The 17,454-nt window shown below is 35.9% G+C and overlaps 1 protein-coding gene across 3 annotated transcripts in view; it reads left to right on the top strand.

Moving 5' to 3' along the window:
- The window catches only part of LOC140149137 (protein DENND6A-like), a 57,886-nt gene extending 49,704 nt beyond the window's left edge, over positions 1 to 8,182 (top strand). For all 3 annotated transcript variants that reach the window (XM_072171321.1, XM_072171322.1, XM_072171320.1), the window contains 3 exons: positions 533 to 642; positions 1,892 to 2,069; positions 4,656 to 8,182. In XM_072171321.1, the coding sequence (XP_072027422.1) occupies positions 533 to 642; positions 1,892 to 2,069; positions 4,656 to 4,778 (411 nt within the window). In that variant the 3' untranslated portion in view covers positions 4,779 to 8,182. The remainder of the gene's footprint in view (positions 1 to 532; positions 643 to 1,891; positions 2,070 to 4,655) is intronic.
- Positions 8,183 to 17,454: the final 9,272 nt, after the last annotated feature.

The raw sequence follows: 17,454 nt of genomic DNA, 5'->3' as shown, positions 1-17,454 counted from the left end.
AGAGTATTCCAATTTTGACACCTTCATTATGCTGTGATTCCAAGGACGGAGTGCATGTTTCAAGGCTACGCAATCTAAAACATGTAATGAAATGAACTTGAAATGACAAGCAGCATAGATGTTACTTTGATATAATCAGTTGCAAGGTTTCATGAACCATAGCGTATACGCACCCGACGTCAAGCGTGTGCATAGGAAATTGTGGAAAATAATACCCGCTTGACGATTAGCAGTATAAGGAATTCTGCAAAAAAATTTAAAATACTTCCAACATAATATGTTCTGCTTTGACCATTGACCATGTTACTTGTATGTGTATAATAGTTATTCATATGGTTGGTCTATGTGAGAAAAAGACTAGCTGAAGGCTAAAAGGGAGTGAGGATAAAGATCAAAAAAGTGAACACCACTCCATAAAATCAAGTGAATATTATATTATCAGCCTTGTAACCAAGTGAAAAAGGTTTTTATCCATCTCAACTGCCTCATTGGCTATTATTCTCTAAATTTGTGTTTACAAATTGTTTTCCAGCACCCACCAAGGTTAAAGCCTTTTGAACCTGAAGAGTTCCTGAAGACATTAGAGCACTCTGGACCTCAGCTTACATCAGGCCTCAAGGGAGACTGGGTTGGTTTGTACAGGTATGGCGGCTGGTGTACTTATTCTTTACCATAAAACTTGCGGTGTGCCTGTTTATGGTCTATTGTTCATTTGTAACCCCATGTAACTTGGAATGCATTTTAAAAATTGGGATGCATAAAGAATGGCTATATATTTTTGGTCAGTTCATTAAAATCAAACAAACTTCAAAGATCAGTATGTGTTATTGCAGACAGACACACTTACACCAGCCTATGTAGGACCAATGTATCATGGTATTATTTCTAAATCTAATAAATCAAGCCTGCCCCTCAAAGAGTATCACTTGCGGATCTCTTAATTAAAAGTTAAGTAAGGGCCATGCAGAGAAGATATCTTACTCTCCCCACAATGCATTTCTTCCATTTCAATTTTCTGTACTGATTTGCTATCTAGTGCAACATGGGTCGATAGTGACAAAAAGTACCTCAATGAACAGAGCACATCCAGATCTTGCAAAATATGTTAATTTCTTGACTATCGACCCATGCTTAGCCAGTCTATTCTCAACATGAAAACAAAAGGAATCTGTTCAGAGTAATAAGAGTGTCATTTGCTGTAATAAGAGTGATTTATCATGTTGCAACGGATTCTGGGAAGGGTAAGATATCTTCTCTGAAAGGCATGCCCTGCCACATTCAGTTGTATCAATTGTTTGTGACATACGCTGTACAGGCACTAAACTTGTTATGCATGTAAGGTGTGGCTTCATATTGAAAAGGTAATGTGAAATGATGAAGTGTTATCCTTGATGTTCCACCCAACAATCAAAGAACAGAATTTATCTGTCTATGAAGAATCTTAGCTGAGTGGTTTGACTGAGTCAGACCTGAAAAAACTGATGTAAATAGTTTTACTCGTTGTGACAAGTTTGTTATGTGAAAGCTAAAATTTTGTTGCTTGCTCTTATTATATATTAAACAGTGGCCTAGTGGTACAGGTTCTGACTCATAATCGGAAGGTTGCGGGTTCGAACCCTGGTGGTGGTGGTGCTATCGTGTTGTTCCCTTAGGCAAGGCTATATTGTGTTGTTCCCTTAGGCAAGGATATTAACCTCTATTGTCTCTCTTCACCCAGATGTGTAAATGGGTACCTTCTTATGCTGGGAAGGTAACAGACTTGTTGTGCTGTAGGAGTGTCATACCCCCACACATTTACAGAGAAGTCTAGCACCAAGTCACTTCGAAAGAGAGATGGGCTTCAAATTATAAAACAGGCATGAACCTTTTCCCTTTTACTTCTTATTTACAGGCGATTCTTTCGCTCAGCCAACTTTGAAGGATGGTTTCGGCAACGGCAGCAGGAGGTGAATCACAAGCTGACAGCGTTGCACTTAGAAGCACTTTGCAATGCTGACTTACTTGAGTGGAGTCAGGACAAACAGGAGGTGGAGGTAGTTGATTTGGTGCTCAAACTCAGGGAGAAAATGGTACGTGAATTTGGGATACATCTGTTGCATGCTTGCCCTTGTTTAAAATGTAATAGTAAATGGCTGATTTTGGAAATATGTATGAATGTTATTTATTTTCGGTTTTAGACAAGAAAAATATATTTTAATTTGTTTCTTTATCCAAACCCTGATTGGTTTTTTTAATCATTATTGTGTTGCAAATTATGTAAAATCATTTTGTGTGTGTCTGCTTAATAGGTGCATTATCGCACCAGAGAAAACTGTTGGTGGGGACTCAACATGGTCCCAAAAAGTTCATAAGAACAGAAAAGACTACTGCAAAAGTGGGCCAAAATAAGGAAACAATTGTTATCACGCTAGTGAAACATGAATGACACTCTCCACATATGTATATATATTAAGTGTTGTTACATCTCTCACTTCTCACTGCAATAAAGTGTCCAGCTCACCTTGTATGTGTAAACCCAGTACTGTGTTTGTTTGCTTCATCATAGGCTAGAATTATGGAAGATGATATCCCAGTTGATGAAGACATGTTAGCACAGCTAAGTTCAACCATAAATAGCATCCTGTGCAGTCTGCCAGGCCACCTGCAAGCAATGTTTCAACAAGGTCCTCACTCACTCATCTTCCCTTTCAGTTATTTCTGCATGCTACACAAAACATCCATAACTGTGATATAGGCAGGAAAAGGCTTTAACTAAGTGCTACAAAGTTGTATAGTGATGCTGCAAATTTGATCATTTGAGGCTAGAAATCTCATCAGAAAGGACATGCCAGAGTAGAATCAGAATGGATTTTATTTATGAAAAGTTATATTTGAGATATTATTGTAATGGTAACATATTGTCATGTGACCTTGATTTGGAGACAGTTTATTTGTAATTTTGTTAAATTACACTTGCATAAGTAACAAACTGGTTCAACTTAACTCATTATTAAAGCAATTCTATTCTAAATTGGTTGTACTTTCTTATGTTTTGCCAAGATGAATTAAGAAAGCATCCTGCCTATGCCACAACTTTCACAGTTTCTCCAATCAATTCTATGATATTTTGAGGTTTTGCTAGAAGCTAATATCATAAGCTAATCAAAATTACAATGTGATGGTGAAGCATCAGACTAGAATCAAGATGCTCCATCAGCTTAAAATGCTTACCTAGTCTGCAAATTTATGTTCTCCAATCAATATATGCACTATAATAGGCCTATAAATAGTGACACTATCAGTGTACACACCTATGGAAATGACAGTAAGATGGATTTGGCTTGCAGATCAAGAAAGCCTTTCCAACCCTAATAATTACATTATCATCATTGCACTTTACAGAAATTTGTTGATAAGACACACCCTACAGAAATTGGTTAATAAGACACACCCTTGTAAACCATTTATTATCTGTGTAGTGCCATAATTAGCCTTTATCTAGAGTATGGGTAAACTGTTGGGACAATAAACAGTCTGTTCCTTGTCCAGGAAAATTTTAAGCTAGCTCGATTATTCCACGAGAACAGAAATATCCTCATCTTACTATTGCCTTGCACAATATTTTCTACAGATCACAGACAGGTTCCCTTATCATGCAATATTGGAAGCTCTACAACATCCACAGACTTGGGCTACATAGGGAACTACATGTACCTGCACATTGCATTTATCTTTCATATTACACCTATGAATGTTTTCCATTGTCACATCATGCATGTGTTGGTGATGAGGTTCTACGTAGAATTAACTAATGTTGAAAGTGCCACCATATCAAATCAGAACCTTGACATGTACTAAGATTGAGCCCTAATACTCACATTCACATTCAAGAAAAGTGTATGTGAACTCCTTGACTTCAACTGTTATTTCATCTTAAACCTGTATCTCCTAAAATGTTTGAGGCAATTATTTACAGGTGTAAATTATATTTCTACTATTTTTTTTTATATACCCTGGCCTGGTTTTGATGGATTGTTTATTTTTCAGACCATCCAATTTGGCCATTATTATTGTTAAGCTTAAGATTTGACATGCTACTTTTAGCATTCTCGGCAATTTCCTTGGATAAGTGACAGGGGACATTTGGTTGTCACAGTTTGCATGCTATTTGATGGTGTGAGGAGACATTTGATTTAAATAGCCACGTTTTTATCTCAACATGATGCATGCTTTTATGGTTCTAGTTCTCAGTATACATGTAGTAACAATTATCATACCATTATAAGCGTTGCTATGGATTATAAGATAGATCACAGGACACATTAGGTTGTTGTATATAATTTTATAGTTTTGCTAGAACAATGTTTTACTTGTGGGTATAAAAATAGAGCTTCAGAAAAAGTGAAACTGCTTCAGCTTAATTCAACCAAAATTTTACAATCTTGTATCCTGTTTACAGTGCAATACAAGAAAACCCTTTCTGCCCAATTTTATTTATCACATCTTGGAGCCATATTAGTGGTAATCACATTGAACTCTACCTAATCTTACAACAAGTTTCATCTTGGTCTTCCAGCATTAAAATTGTTTGGTGATTTTCTCTCTTTAGAATGAACTTGTAAGAAAACCGTGAAATTAACCACCATCTCTGTTACAATGTTTGTTTATTTCTATAGGTTAATATAGGAACAGATGGACTGCCAGTAAAGCCAGAAGTGATACAGAGACTGCGTACACACATAGAATCCATCATCAGCACATTACCTGAGGATTTACAGAGTGTGCTCAAGAGTCATTGATGTATGGGTTGTTATGGCAACCAGTTATATGGAAGCTTGCAGAAGTTAACATGGTTTTTCCATTTCAATGAAATCCATGCTGAAAGATGGAAATTTGAGCATTATTGTTCACTAACAACCACAATGACTTGATTGAACTCAAAAGGCAATTTCCAGTCTTCATTGAAACATAACATGAATAGTATGCCTTAGTGACTACTACGACAATTGCTTGTACAGAACAATGGCACATGTTTACCTTTTTAGCGTAAACAGAGAAGTGGAGTTCTGATTGGCTGATTGAATTACGTCATGGAAAAGCTTAAGAAACATCAACACCTCATTTGCTAACCAGCATGTGATCAAGACATAATTCTGTTCTGTTTGCCGGTGTTTGCCTTCTATGGTAGCAACTGTAGCACTGATATCCATATAGCTTTTAAACCACTCCTTTTATGGGATTGGCCGGCATTCTTGGATGTTGTTCTCGTTGCCAAAAGATGTTAACATGACATTTCACATTGGACTAAAATATGTATAGTTGTACCACAAATGTTACATTTCTATCAACACTTTTCCAAGAGACCTGCCATTTGATAGTCAACTTGTACAAAGGATTTTTACAAAGCAGCTGCTTTTATCTCGGAGAACTACTTAATAAACCGTAAGGTATATAAAATATATTACAAGGTAAAGCAAGCATCAAATAGAAGTATCATTCATTTTACTCTGAACAATTTTCAGTAGCATAACATTTGGGAAAGAAAGAAAAAATTAACTGGGGTTAATTTATTCTTCCATTTTTCTCATGCACAATGCATGAGTGTAATCAGCTATGTTTCTCACTGACAAGAGTGCAAGCCCAAGCTCTCCAAGGTATTCAGTAGATATCATGTTTGTGATATAATTATAAAAAGATTTGTTACTGTCAAAGTTAAAATTTGAAAATGTTCACCTACTTAATTACTTATGATTAGTCACCACATTATTTTACCCACATCTCTCAATTTGGTGATGTTGTTTCTTCACATCAAATGTAGGTCACTCATACAATCTGATTCATGTTCACTCCATGGAGGTTAGACTAGGAGAGATCAGACTCTGCCACATGTACCTTTTTTCTCATTGAGGCTTAAATAGTGTACCTCTACATTATTTTCCCCTGCACTTGCCAAAGTTTGTATGGAAGTGAGTGCATGTCTGTGATATGCATGTTATATGATACATTGATTATGTGTGCTGCATGTGCAAACCATGCCATCTATTTCCAGAGTAGCATACAGTCCATGCACACCTTGGTGGCATTCTGTTAATCACACAACCTTGCGGTGAAAGTTTCCAGATTCTTCCATGGACCAGAAGATTACTTGTATTGTCCACTGATTAACCCAGACTCAAGAAGAAATATCACTAACAAACTAATTTGACCTATTTTGGTCGTCATGCATGACAATCTAAAATGGTTTGATTTCCAGTGATTTGATTTTCACAGGGCTATATGGAGTCAGAGCTCTCCTAGTTCTACCGCTTGGGTCACACAGTATGATTGGCTCAGATGCAAGTGAAATCATTACATGGACCAAACAAGCGAATATCTGTCAGTACTTGATGAAAGATTTTAAGCAGCATATGATGAGCAGTGTTGAAGGAAGAATCTGATGTGATGCTAATAGGGTAGGACTATTATATTCTGGAATTGTTTCAATCATTTGTTGAGCATTTTGTTTGTTTCTGTCGTAAACAAGTCCTTCATTACATGTGATGAGAGGCTAAAGTCTGATTTACACCCCAAAATATTTGTTGCGCACCAAAAAGCATTCATTAGCATATTACAGTTACAAAATGGTGACATACTTGAATATTTGCAAGGTTTTTTTTATCATGAATGAAATGTCAGGATTATGGTATTTCACCTGTCTCAGTTTGTTGTAATGCTTTTTGTCACTTTTCAAATTTTGACATCCCAAAAAGTATGTGGTAAGGCGATGAAAAAAAACCCTGTTCTACGGGCGGACGGACCTGTCAAGTAGGGTCGGTTGGTCGGGTGTGTCTTTTTTTTTCTTTCTGAAGGCTAAAATTACCTAAATATCACCAAAATCTGAAAGAAAAAAAAGATTTGTTACAATCATATTTTCTAAAAATGTTCAGCAAATATGAATAAATTTTGCCCCCAAATGGCTGATTTTACATGATTTTAACTTAATTAAACAAAATTCTTCAAAACACAAATTCTGTGTCAGTCGGGCCTGTAGAACAGGGTTTTTGGGGTTTTTTTGCCACCTAAAGAATATTTTAATAACCTTACAGAGTATAAACTGGGCCTAACTGTGCTGTGGGATCTTAATGTTGCCAAAAAGGAAGCTTTGTTGTTATTTGTTCATAATTGCATATGACAACTTTTGCTTTTGGAGAAAAATCAAATTTGCCAAGTGTAAGTATGACTAAATGTGTAGAAATGCCAAGATTACAAGATGTAGGTCAGTGCATCACATCATGAACTCTTTGTTAAACAGTTGTGACAAATCCAGGTTTGAGTGACTTATTTGGCCCTTTAATTGGACATTGTTTTATGACCTTTTTGATATGCTGTAAAGGTGATTATTTTCACAAAAGTTTAGTTTGTGCAAATTTCACCAATCCAGCCACAACTGTGAAATTAAAGAAACATGGAATGTTCAATTATGCATTGTATGTATGAGGCAGGATTGAGTACCTGTGAAATTAATCAATCACTAAAATGTTCCTTTTGCTTCAAACAGTGAAAATATTTTTATGTGAAAATACTGGCTTATACAGTATGCCCACTTATTTATTGGTTTTAATAACTCTGAAGTGTTTAAATTTAAAACAACACTAAAATATATTTGTGAAAATTTGCTGTGGATTTGTGAAGCAATTCAGAGTTCACAATCTTAGAATGGCAGAATATCATACAACACTGAATTTATTACGAGTATGGATCAAATGAGGGGGGTGGTAATAGTTTTTTGAAAATTGTAAACTAATATTTGCTATTGATAATTTTGTACTATGTATAAGAACAACACTTTGACTTTGCTATACTACATGTAGATGTAATTATCTTTGAATATGATTGTATTATGAACCAGTGCTACGCAACTCTAAAAAAAGTTTGTAGAAGTTATTAAAATGATGGGCTCTGAATGCTACTCAGATGCTATGGATATAGGACAATGACAGGGGTACCAAGCCTGATCCAGAACTATAAGCTAATTTCAACAATTTGAATTATGTGCTTATTGGCAGCACATTACACAGGATGTCCCAGAAAATGCAGGCCCCAACAAATGTGTTGATTTTTTGACATGTGTTTTCAACAATGACTCAGTGTTTACATAATGTGAAAGGCACATGTTTGAGCTATCATTTGGAAATCAAATCAAATCAGAGCTCATTTAATAAAACATTTGGATCAGATACAGAGGGAAAACACAACAACAGAAATTTTCTTTTATAATGTATATTTTCTACCCAACTTCTAGCACTACCAAGGAAAGTAACTTCACAGAAGAAGAAGCAAGGTTATCAGTTTAATGAAGAGCTGTGTCACCAAAACTGAATTTCCATCAAACAGAGAAGATGACATCCACATTATGCAAACGCTGAATGACTGTTGAAAACACATATTAAGATAGCATTGCATTTGTCAAGGGCATTTTTAGACACCCTGTATATCCTGACTAAAAATGAATCAATCATGTCAAAGATATCAGAACTGAGGAACAGTGCCAAACATTTTGTTAAATTCTATAGACAACAATAAATATGGAGACTCCTTTATCTTGTGGAGTAATATTGTATTATTATATATATAATTATTTTTTCTGCATATTGTGAGACAACTAGTTTGCTGCAGGTGTTTTCAGTATATGTAATTAGTGTATCTCATTGTTTGTCACTTTGTGCCTGATATTTGTCAAATTGTCAAACATTCCTTGTCCTGCCATAGTTTGGTTTAATAAATACTTGAGTTACTAACTATGATGATCCATATGCAGGTCCATATGTGACATTGTAGTAGTGACAGCATTTTTGTCAAGTCTTTAAGTAGATGCACTCGTAGTTCACTGCATATTTGCAGCTAGGATTTCTAAAGTCAACTCATTTAGTATGAATAGTAGCTACTGGATCCTGTGCAAGTAACAAGGTTAGATGCCAGTATGTAGTCCCAATGTTTTTCCTGGCATTGCATTTTTGGTTGTTGACTCTTTGTCAAATGATAACCAGTGTGTATGTTGCAACAGAAAAATAACCCCAAATTGATCAAATTTCAAATTTGATGATAGGATAGATATTATTAGGAGTAGAACTATACAGCATAGATAAGATTGCTATATTTGCGTCCATCTCACACTGTCCATATTTTTCTCATCTCTTCTTTGAACAAATGCGTGAAAGCACAAATACTTATCAATGTATTGTGAAAATGTTGATCACTACTTTATCAATTGCTAACAAACCCTGTAAATCATTATAAGAAGTCATAATGAATGTTTTCATGAATACTTTTGTAGAATTATTTGTTTTGTCCTGTAATTTTATTTTTAATTCAGGTTATAAATCTTGCCAATTTAGTTCCAATTATGTTTATATGTAATATTTATCATTTACGTTTTATTATGTACAAATTATTTGTCAAAAGAGTAGTTAATTGTTTATCTTAACATTGATACAAAAACAACTTAGAACTTTCCTTGCCAGCAAGGGAAAAATTGTTTTTATGGACAATCATTGCAAGTGACAAGTGTTAGGAATAATATCAAGCGTTCAATCAAAAACTGATATATCCATTTTTCAATTTGAGATGTAGGCAATTATAACTTGTCAAATATAAAGAGCATGGTAAGAAAATATGTGCTGTTTTTGATCCTAGTTTTAAAAATATATGATGAGCTTTGTTTCAAACCCACTTACATCCACTTGAGCAATTTTAAGAAAACATCAAAAAATCATCAAAAAAATCTATGATATAAGGGGGTTTGCAACAAAAGCAGTTTTTGGCGGGATGCTAATCTTACCCAAGCATCACGCCCAAAACTGCTTTTGTTGTAGACCCCCTTATATTAGTGACTTTTTTGGTGATTTTGTGATGTTTCTCAAAAATGCTCAAGTGGATGTAAGGGGTTTTGAAACAAGTCTCTTCATATATTGGATTTTTAAAGCAGTGTGTCAGTTAACAGTTAGCTTTATTATAGGGCAGATGGTGGTGGCCTTAATGCAGAAAGTTTAAAAATGGCATTCATTGGTTTTTGCATCTGAACTCTTTCAGATAAAAACAACTTGAATAAAAATTCCATTGTTACAGGTAATACTATCATGAGATAAAATTTCAAGGTAAAATTTGATGTAAGCTGGATATAAAGTTTGTTTGGCTTATATAAGGTGGAAAAAATAACTCATAACACTGTGTATTGATATAGAATGGCGTGCACGCTGTTGGCCGCAGTGCTTACGCTAGTTGTGCGTTGCGTAATGTGTGACTAGTGCACGCTTATGTGAATTTATGCGAGCGTGTGTTGGGACTTTATTGACATGCACAGTAACAAAAACCAAATAATTTCCACCTTATAGGTGAGGTCTAACACAATGTAATTCTTTTAAGGTAGCACAGAAACATGTCCTTTTGACAACTTTTTAACATTCTATAAAAATATATTTTTTGTTCTAAAAATATCTGAAACTTAGAGGGGTTCGGTGAGAGAATTGACCTTGAACTTGTAGTTCTGTAGGGCATGTGATTCTTGCTTATGGCTGAAAAAGTACCAGATATCTTTTCCCAATATATCAATGTATAAGATCTGAAGAATTGCAAGATCTGCTGAGTTGAAAGTGCATTATATGAATTTCTTTTATAATAACAACCATGCATTGCTTTGCACACTGCCACTGTAATTTGGAAAAAAAAGCCCTACAGTTGGTCCTAAAAAGTGAGTTTTCATTTAGCAGCATCTTGGGAACCCTTTGCTCTGCCCTGTGCATTCATTCATATTCTCATATTATTGAATTTACACCAATAGGTTAAAAAAATCATTGTTACATACTCTGATATACTTAAGCCAAAGCCACAATCTTGGAAAAAAGTATGTGGAACACTTGGCACACTCTGTCAAAATTCTGTGCAGGATTTCTTATGATCATGGAAATGAAGTATATTGTGCCTGGGAACAAACATGACATCTACAACAATGATTTACCCTTCCCCTCTCCCCTCTCCCCATCAATCAGTGTTGGAACACATTGGGAAACCGCTGATGACATTGGCATTTCTCAACATTGAACGGGGGAGAGAGGGTGACAGTTTCCGTTTTTTACACGCAAGCGTTCCAAGACTTATTTCCAAGATTGCAGGTAATGTGGAATTGTGGTATATACAGGTCAGGACAACAACAATAAAGGCCTAAAACCTATTAAAGTCAAATAGGCAGTAAAGCAATTCATAACTATGCAACCAAGTATCTTGGACCTGTAGGCCCATTTTTAACATGCCATGTCCTTTATAATTTCACTTTGGCCCAAGTAATCAAATTGTGTCACAATTATTTCTTGTTGCAATACTGGGAACTCTCTTTGTGATGTTGTACATGTGTACTTATATTGTATTCTTAAATGGATGAATAATTGTATTTATTTTGGTATTGAATACCATGTGTATCAGATTAAATTTATGGGCATTTTGTGATTCTAGCATCCTCGTTTTAGAAAAAGATTATTTCAAAAATATCAGTTGATTCGAGAATTGAATTTGCGAGTTGCACATAATTGTTTATATTACAGTGCTCCAAAGAACTGAATCTACAAGAAAGGTTATGCACACAAACATTATGTTATCCTAAATTTTTGATGGTGTAACAATTTATAATAAGTTGATGAGGCTGTGGATCATGAAGTGCCCCTTTTAAGCCATAGTATTTATTTTGGGCATTTTGGCAGGCATACAATTGTTGTTCTTGTCCATTTTGTATTACCTCATTTCAAAGCATCTGTGTCAAAGCCCAACAAGTGTTGATTTGTCAATTTTGACCACATTGTACATTGATAGATTCTTGTCAATTGCATGGATATGTACCAAAATCTTGAATTAGTGAAATGTTTTTAAATTACAGATGTAAGTTTGGTTCAAACAAAGTAACTTTGTGCATAAAAAAAGAATAAAAATATATCTGAAATCTTTGTTTGTGATGAATTTTGCTGTGAACATTGTGAAAGCTACTACTATCATATTTTTGCTATTATTCAAAGTGTAAAAACCTAATTGAGAAAATAAGCTATGTATAATGTAAAAAGAGCATTTATATCATCAACAGTATGAATCTCTTATATCTTTTCCATATGAATCCATTTTTCAACCAGTCCAGTTTGCTATCCCATTTACATTTTCCTCACTCATACTGTGCAGCTTGTATGATGACACTGTGCCTCGATGCATACAAATAAAATATCCTATTTTGCAAAGTATGAGACTTGCTTGTTTACTTATTAGATGTTGAATTGGTGAGAAATGAGATATTATGGTGGCAAATAGTATTTACACAAAGCCTTGTTTAGGGCTAGACCCTTGACCCAACCCCTATGAAATATATTGACCCTCCCCATGCACCCCGGCCAGGAAAGCTGGTGAATGCTCTTCTGTCCGAAAGGAGCTTAGAAAAGGTGCTTCCACCAATGGCCATTAAATTTAGTAACTTAAGGTGGTACTACACCCCCTGATAAATGTTGTGAGTAATTTTGCATTTTTCTCAAATAATACACACTGGTAACAAAAGTTGTGTATATTATAGGGGCAAGGAATCCAATTACTTCACTGAAATGTCAGTGATTCAAGACAAGTGGTTCATCATATATGTTAAGAAATGAGCTACATTCTAGAGCTACCTCTTTTCTCATCATAAATAATGTACTGCTTGTTTTGAGTCACTGAAATTCCAGTGTAGTAAAGTTTCCTTACCCCTATAATATACATAACGTTTGTTACCAGTGTATTATATGTTTTGAGAAAAATGCAAAAATAGTCACAAATTTATCAAGGGGTGTAGTACCACCTTAAAGCTATGCTTTCCTTCCAATTTTAAATTTAAACGCTGAATGCTAGTTATAATTGTCATGAAGGGTTTCTGTCCATTTTCTGCTGACATAAGGTAAAGTGAAAGAAACCCTTCTGGTTATTTTTTCCGTTTAAAATCCAGTTCTGTAGGAGGACATAAAGTCATAATTCATGATAATTCTTTATGTGGAACTTTGCTCTGTTGACCTACAAACACATCAAATTTGGCTGAAATCGGACAAACTGTTTCCATAATACATCAAATTATATTTTCTTTGTATCTTATTGTTTTCATCTATAATCAATATAGTTAATGAGCTAAAAGACACATTCAGTGATCACAGCCCAAGTGCAAAAAAAATTGTTTATAAATTGCTTAAAGTGAAGGATAAGTCATTCAAATTGTCATTTGGTACTTTTGAAGTGACAAATTTGGCAAAAAATAAGAAAACAGCAGTACTAACCAAGTTGAAGCCCATCTTATTGTTTTCATCTATAATCAATATAGTTAATGAGCTAAAAGACACATTCAGTGATCACAGCCCAAGTGCAAAAAAAAATTGTTTATAAATTGCTTAAAAGTGAAGGATAAGTCATTCAAATTGTCATTTGGTACTTTTGAAGTGACAAATTTGGCAAAAAATAAGAAAACAGCAGTACTAACCAAGTTGAAGCCCCATTCAAATACATGTAGCTAATTTAGATACTGTCAGTATATCTTACAGATTCGTGTAAAATTCGCTTTCGGCTGAACCACTCACAGGATAAATGTTGGCACATCTATGACAATGACAAATGTACCAAAATCTGAATTTTGATGATTTTTTCGATCGTCCGGATGAGCAAATCACTGAATGGGGCTTTAATATGTAGGCCTAATTTTTGCCAATATTTTGCTAAAAGTCAATGCATAAATGGGCGGTTTCCCCCTCCCGCGAAAAAATCATGCACATGGAGCGGAAATGACAGTTTAGGGCCTATATATCAAGCTTTGGATCTCCATCATAGAATCCGTGGCATTTATCTTGTTTGTCACCTTTATTTGTCTCAATATTTGCTTGCAGATACCGCTATTAATAGGTCATGCTCCCCTCCGCTCTTTCATATTTCAATATAACCTCTCAAAAGACCTGTAGGCTTATAATACTTATTAATAGGCCTACGTATATAGGGGTTTTAGGGTTGTAAAATGACACAACCAGAACAATTGCTCCGTAAAAGGGGTTACCCTGCAATGATTAGGTATGCATGGCAGGGTCTTTTGAGAGGAGAAGTGTGAAAGCGATTGCTTCGACCGATGTCCGTATTAAACAAAATGGAAGTTGTTACCCTAAATAATGAAAGATTAAACTAAATGCTAACACGCACAAGTGACATGAATCATAAAGTTTCCACATAAACTTGACGAACTGATTCCGGTCCGGGGAATGTTCGCAGTCCTGCTAAGCTAACAACGGCTAAATTTATGGAAATTCATGACACAAATGTGCCAAAACTCAGTCAAATTCTTTGCGATGTGATTGATAGTCCGAGTCCAACCTGGTTTTTGTTTATTTGTTTGTTTGTTTTATTTCTTCTTTAACCTGGGACACTCAATCAGTTGAAAACACAATTGATCATCTGTTCTTCCTTGAGGCCCAACAGGGTTTCTGGCTCATACCTTCATCTGGTTCAGTTTATGAGCTTTAATAAATTAAGCTAAAAAGAAACTATACTAACCGGACCCGGGACAACTTTAACGTGACCTAAATTATAATTGTCTTGGGGAAATCCAGATCGGGAAGATGAGATATTGACGGATAAGATATCTGCCGGGAATGTCTATCAATGTCCGTATTTCGGTCAAGCGTATAGGGTACTGAATGGGGGAACTGAAGAGGGTATTTTTGCAGTGGACCCTATACTGTAACGCTGCAACTTGAAAATTAACGTTGCTGTCGGCAACGACGAGGCTGGCGATGAACTGATTTTTGACCAATGAAATGGATTGTTTTCCTTAAGTATAAGAAACCATCTCATTGGTTACCAGTTAAATTGCAGATCAGTTGAATCTCCTTCAATTGGGGTATCGCTGTGAAAGGTCAGCGTTGGCCTACGATCTTAGTCTCCAGGCTTGGCAATGTCATCTTCACTTAGCTCGATCCCTTATAGGACTCCCGGGATAGGACTAATTGATGTCTTTCAACAAAGAAATTGTGGAACACACATACTCCATTATCCATAAGCCTATATAGGTGATGGAATCATGTCAACATGGTCAATTGATCAGGCAGTTGGACAGATTCAAACCATTCGAGCTCATTCGGAAGCCACGGAACACAAGAAGATGTCAAAATGACTTCACCCTATATAGCCAGGTCAAGATACAGGATTAAGAAGGGATGTAACAAAAGGCTGATGCTAACTTCATTTATCGTCATCAATTCCAGGAAGACACGAGGGAGACGATCATCACGAAGGAAACATAAAGAATGGAGTAAATGATTGAAAAGTACTATCAAGTGTAAATACCAACATTGACAAGAAGGGCTGAACCCATAAGAAAACATAGGCCTAGGTGACTTTAGGCAATCATGTTTCATAAAACTGATGAGCGTAGAAAGATGAAGAAGTAATCTTGAGAAAGGAAGAATGAGATACAAGAAGGTTGGCAAACAGATGAAGAGAAACAGAAAAGAGTAATGAATTCATGGGCATATTGGTACAGATTTTGAATGGGGATGCCACTGCCAACTATTATGAAGAAAATGCCCGGCGACACAAAGAGTGAGTAGGCCTAATCATGGTAATATTGGATTGAGGAGAGGAATAAGAGGGAAGTCCATTCTAGGAGGTACCGGTACCCGAGGAATCGAAAAGGTTTGCAAATACAGAGTCAAACACGCCAATTTTTACACCATCTGCATAGGTTTTCTGAGATAGGATAAAGGAATGTGGTACAATTATTTATTTCTAATTTTTATTTAGTCATCGCCTGACGATTTAAAAAATGAACACGTCATAATTTTTGGGTTGTCAAACACACATCTACTATACAGTCTGCAAAATAATTAAGGTATCTGTTATTTTTACCCCTGTAGATCCTCAACAATGGCAGATATGTCATAATTAGAACCAGAAGCCAATAGCTGCATCTCTTAGCTCAGATTTAAGACCACATTTTGTAAAATTGGTCACGAAATAAGGAAGATGCAAATTCAAACCTTGCAGTTTTGCTCCATTACATGCTATAGAGGCGTGCTTTCCAGTGATGGAAGTGCAACTTTTGATTTCGTTACTTCCTTGGGTTTTAGACCGGGTTTTAGATCACGGTTTCTTCAATTCTCAACCAATTTCAACAAATGGGGTCTTAAATCAGAGCTAAACGGTACAGGTATTGGCTGCTGGTTTTTCGCAAATGCATAACTTTGAGAGGAGATTATGCATAGGCATATACCGGGGTTTTTTTAATAGAGAGAATGTATTTTGAGCTTCCAAAAAGGCTTTCTTAGGGAACAAACCAAAAGATCGACGACGTCCTTTAAACGTAACTGGTTTCGTTTCTCAGCCGACCCCCTCCCTCCCTGCCAGAAACGTAATAATAAAATGTTGAAAATGTTGACATAATAATAATAATGACACAATTTTTCAGACCAATGTTTTTGTACAAACGTAATCGAGTATTTTTACCCCCTCCCCCCTAAACGAAACCAGTTACGTTTATAGGACGTCATCGATCTTTTGGTTTGTTCCCTTAAAAGTTTGTATTTTACACTATGTTGCCCCATGATTTGGGTGAAATGGGCCCAACTGGGACAATGTGCGCGCATCATAGCGCGAAAATGTTTTTGTATTTTGGTCCATGATCGGGATGAATTTTGGTGCATGAAAACGGGTTCTTTGCCCCTTTTCTTTTCTTTTGCCTTCCCGATTTTCTCTTTCATTTTTTGTCAAAGGGTAGGCCTACACTTTTCTCTTTCATGTTTTGTCAGGGGTACTCTGCCCCCCCTGGTTAAGCCACTGCATGCAGGGCTACATGATGTCGTAAGTAGCTAGACATTCTGAAGAGGATTGGAGTTGACTGGGGAGACAGGAGATATGGATAAGCCAACGGTACTACATGGGACAACAAATGGCAAAGGTAAAAGTGGCCTACGGAGTTTCAAACCCAAGCGTAGTCATGGCAGGGAGAGGAGTGCGTCAAGGATGTCAACTGTCACCGGTGCTCTTCCCATTATCATGATTATGTGGAACAAGCAACACAGTTCAATTATATTGAGGTCAATTAAAATATTTGACATTAATTGTATTTTTGAAAGACCCCAGCTAGCTCATATAAAACAAGAACTCATCGGCTACAAAATACTGTTATCAACTTAAACAAGGTTCCATAATTAAGAAGCTATTTGCCTGTGTACCTCCTCCCTTTGTTATTAGGTTAAAAGAAAACGGAATGGTGTATGATCAGAGATTTTAGGATCTCTGGTCTAATGCAGCTAGGGCTATCCAATCAAGATCTGGGTCACTTGCCGAAGTGGGCGAAAATAATTCCTTGTTTTCAGACTTCGATCTTGGGGGTATGGTGTTCTACATGGAAGATCCGTGAAAAGATTGGATTTGTCATTTGTACTTGGGTAGATAAACGTGCATGCTCAA

This window comes from Amphiura filiformis, chromosome 3 (assembly GCF_039555335.1).
Source record: "Amphiura filiformis chromosome 3, Afil_fr2py, whole genome shotgun sequence".
NCBI classification, from domain to species: Eukaryota; Metazoa; Echinodermata; class Ophiuroidea; order Amphilepidida; family Amphiuridae; genus Amphiura; species Amphiura filiformis.
Note: the sequence above shows the minus strand (reverse complement) of the source record. Positions and strands in the feature narration are given on the sequence as shown.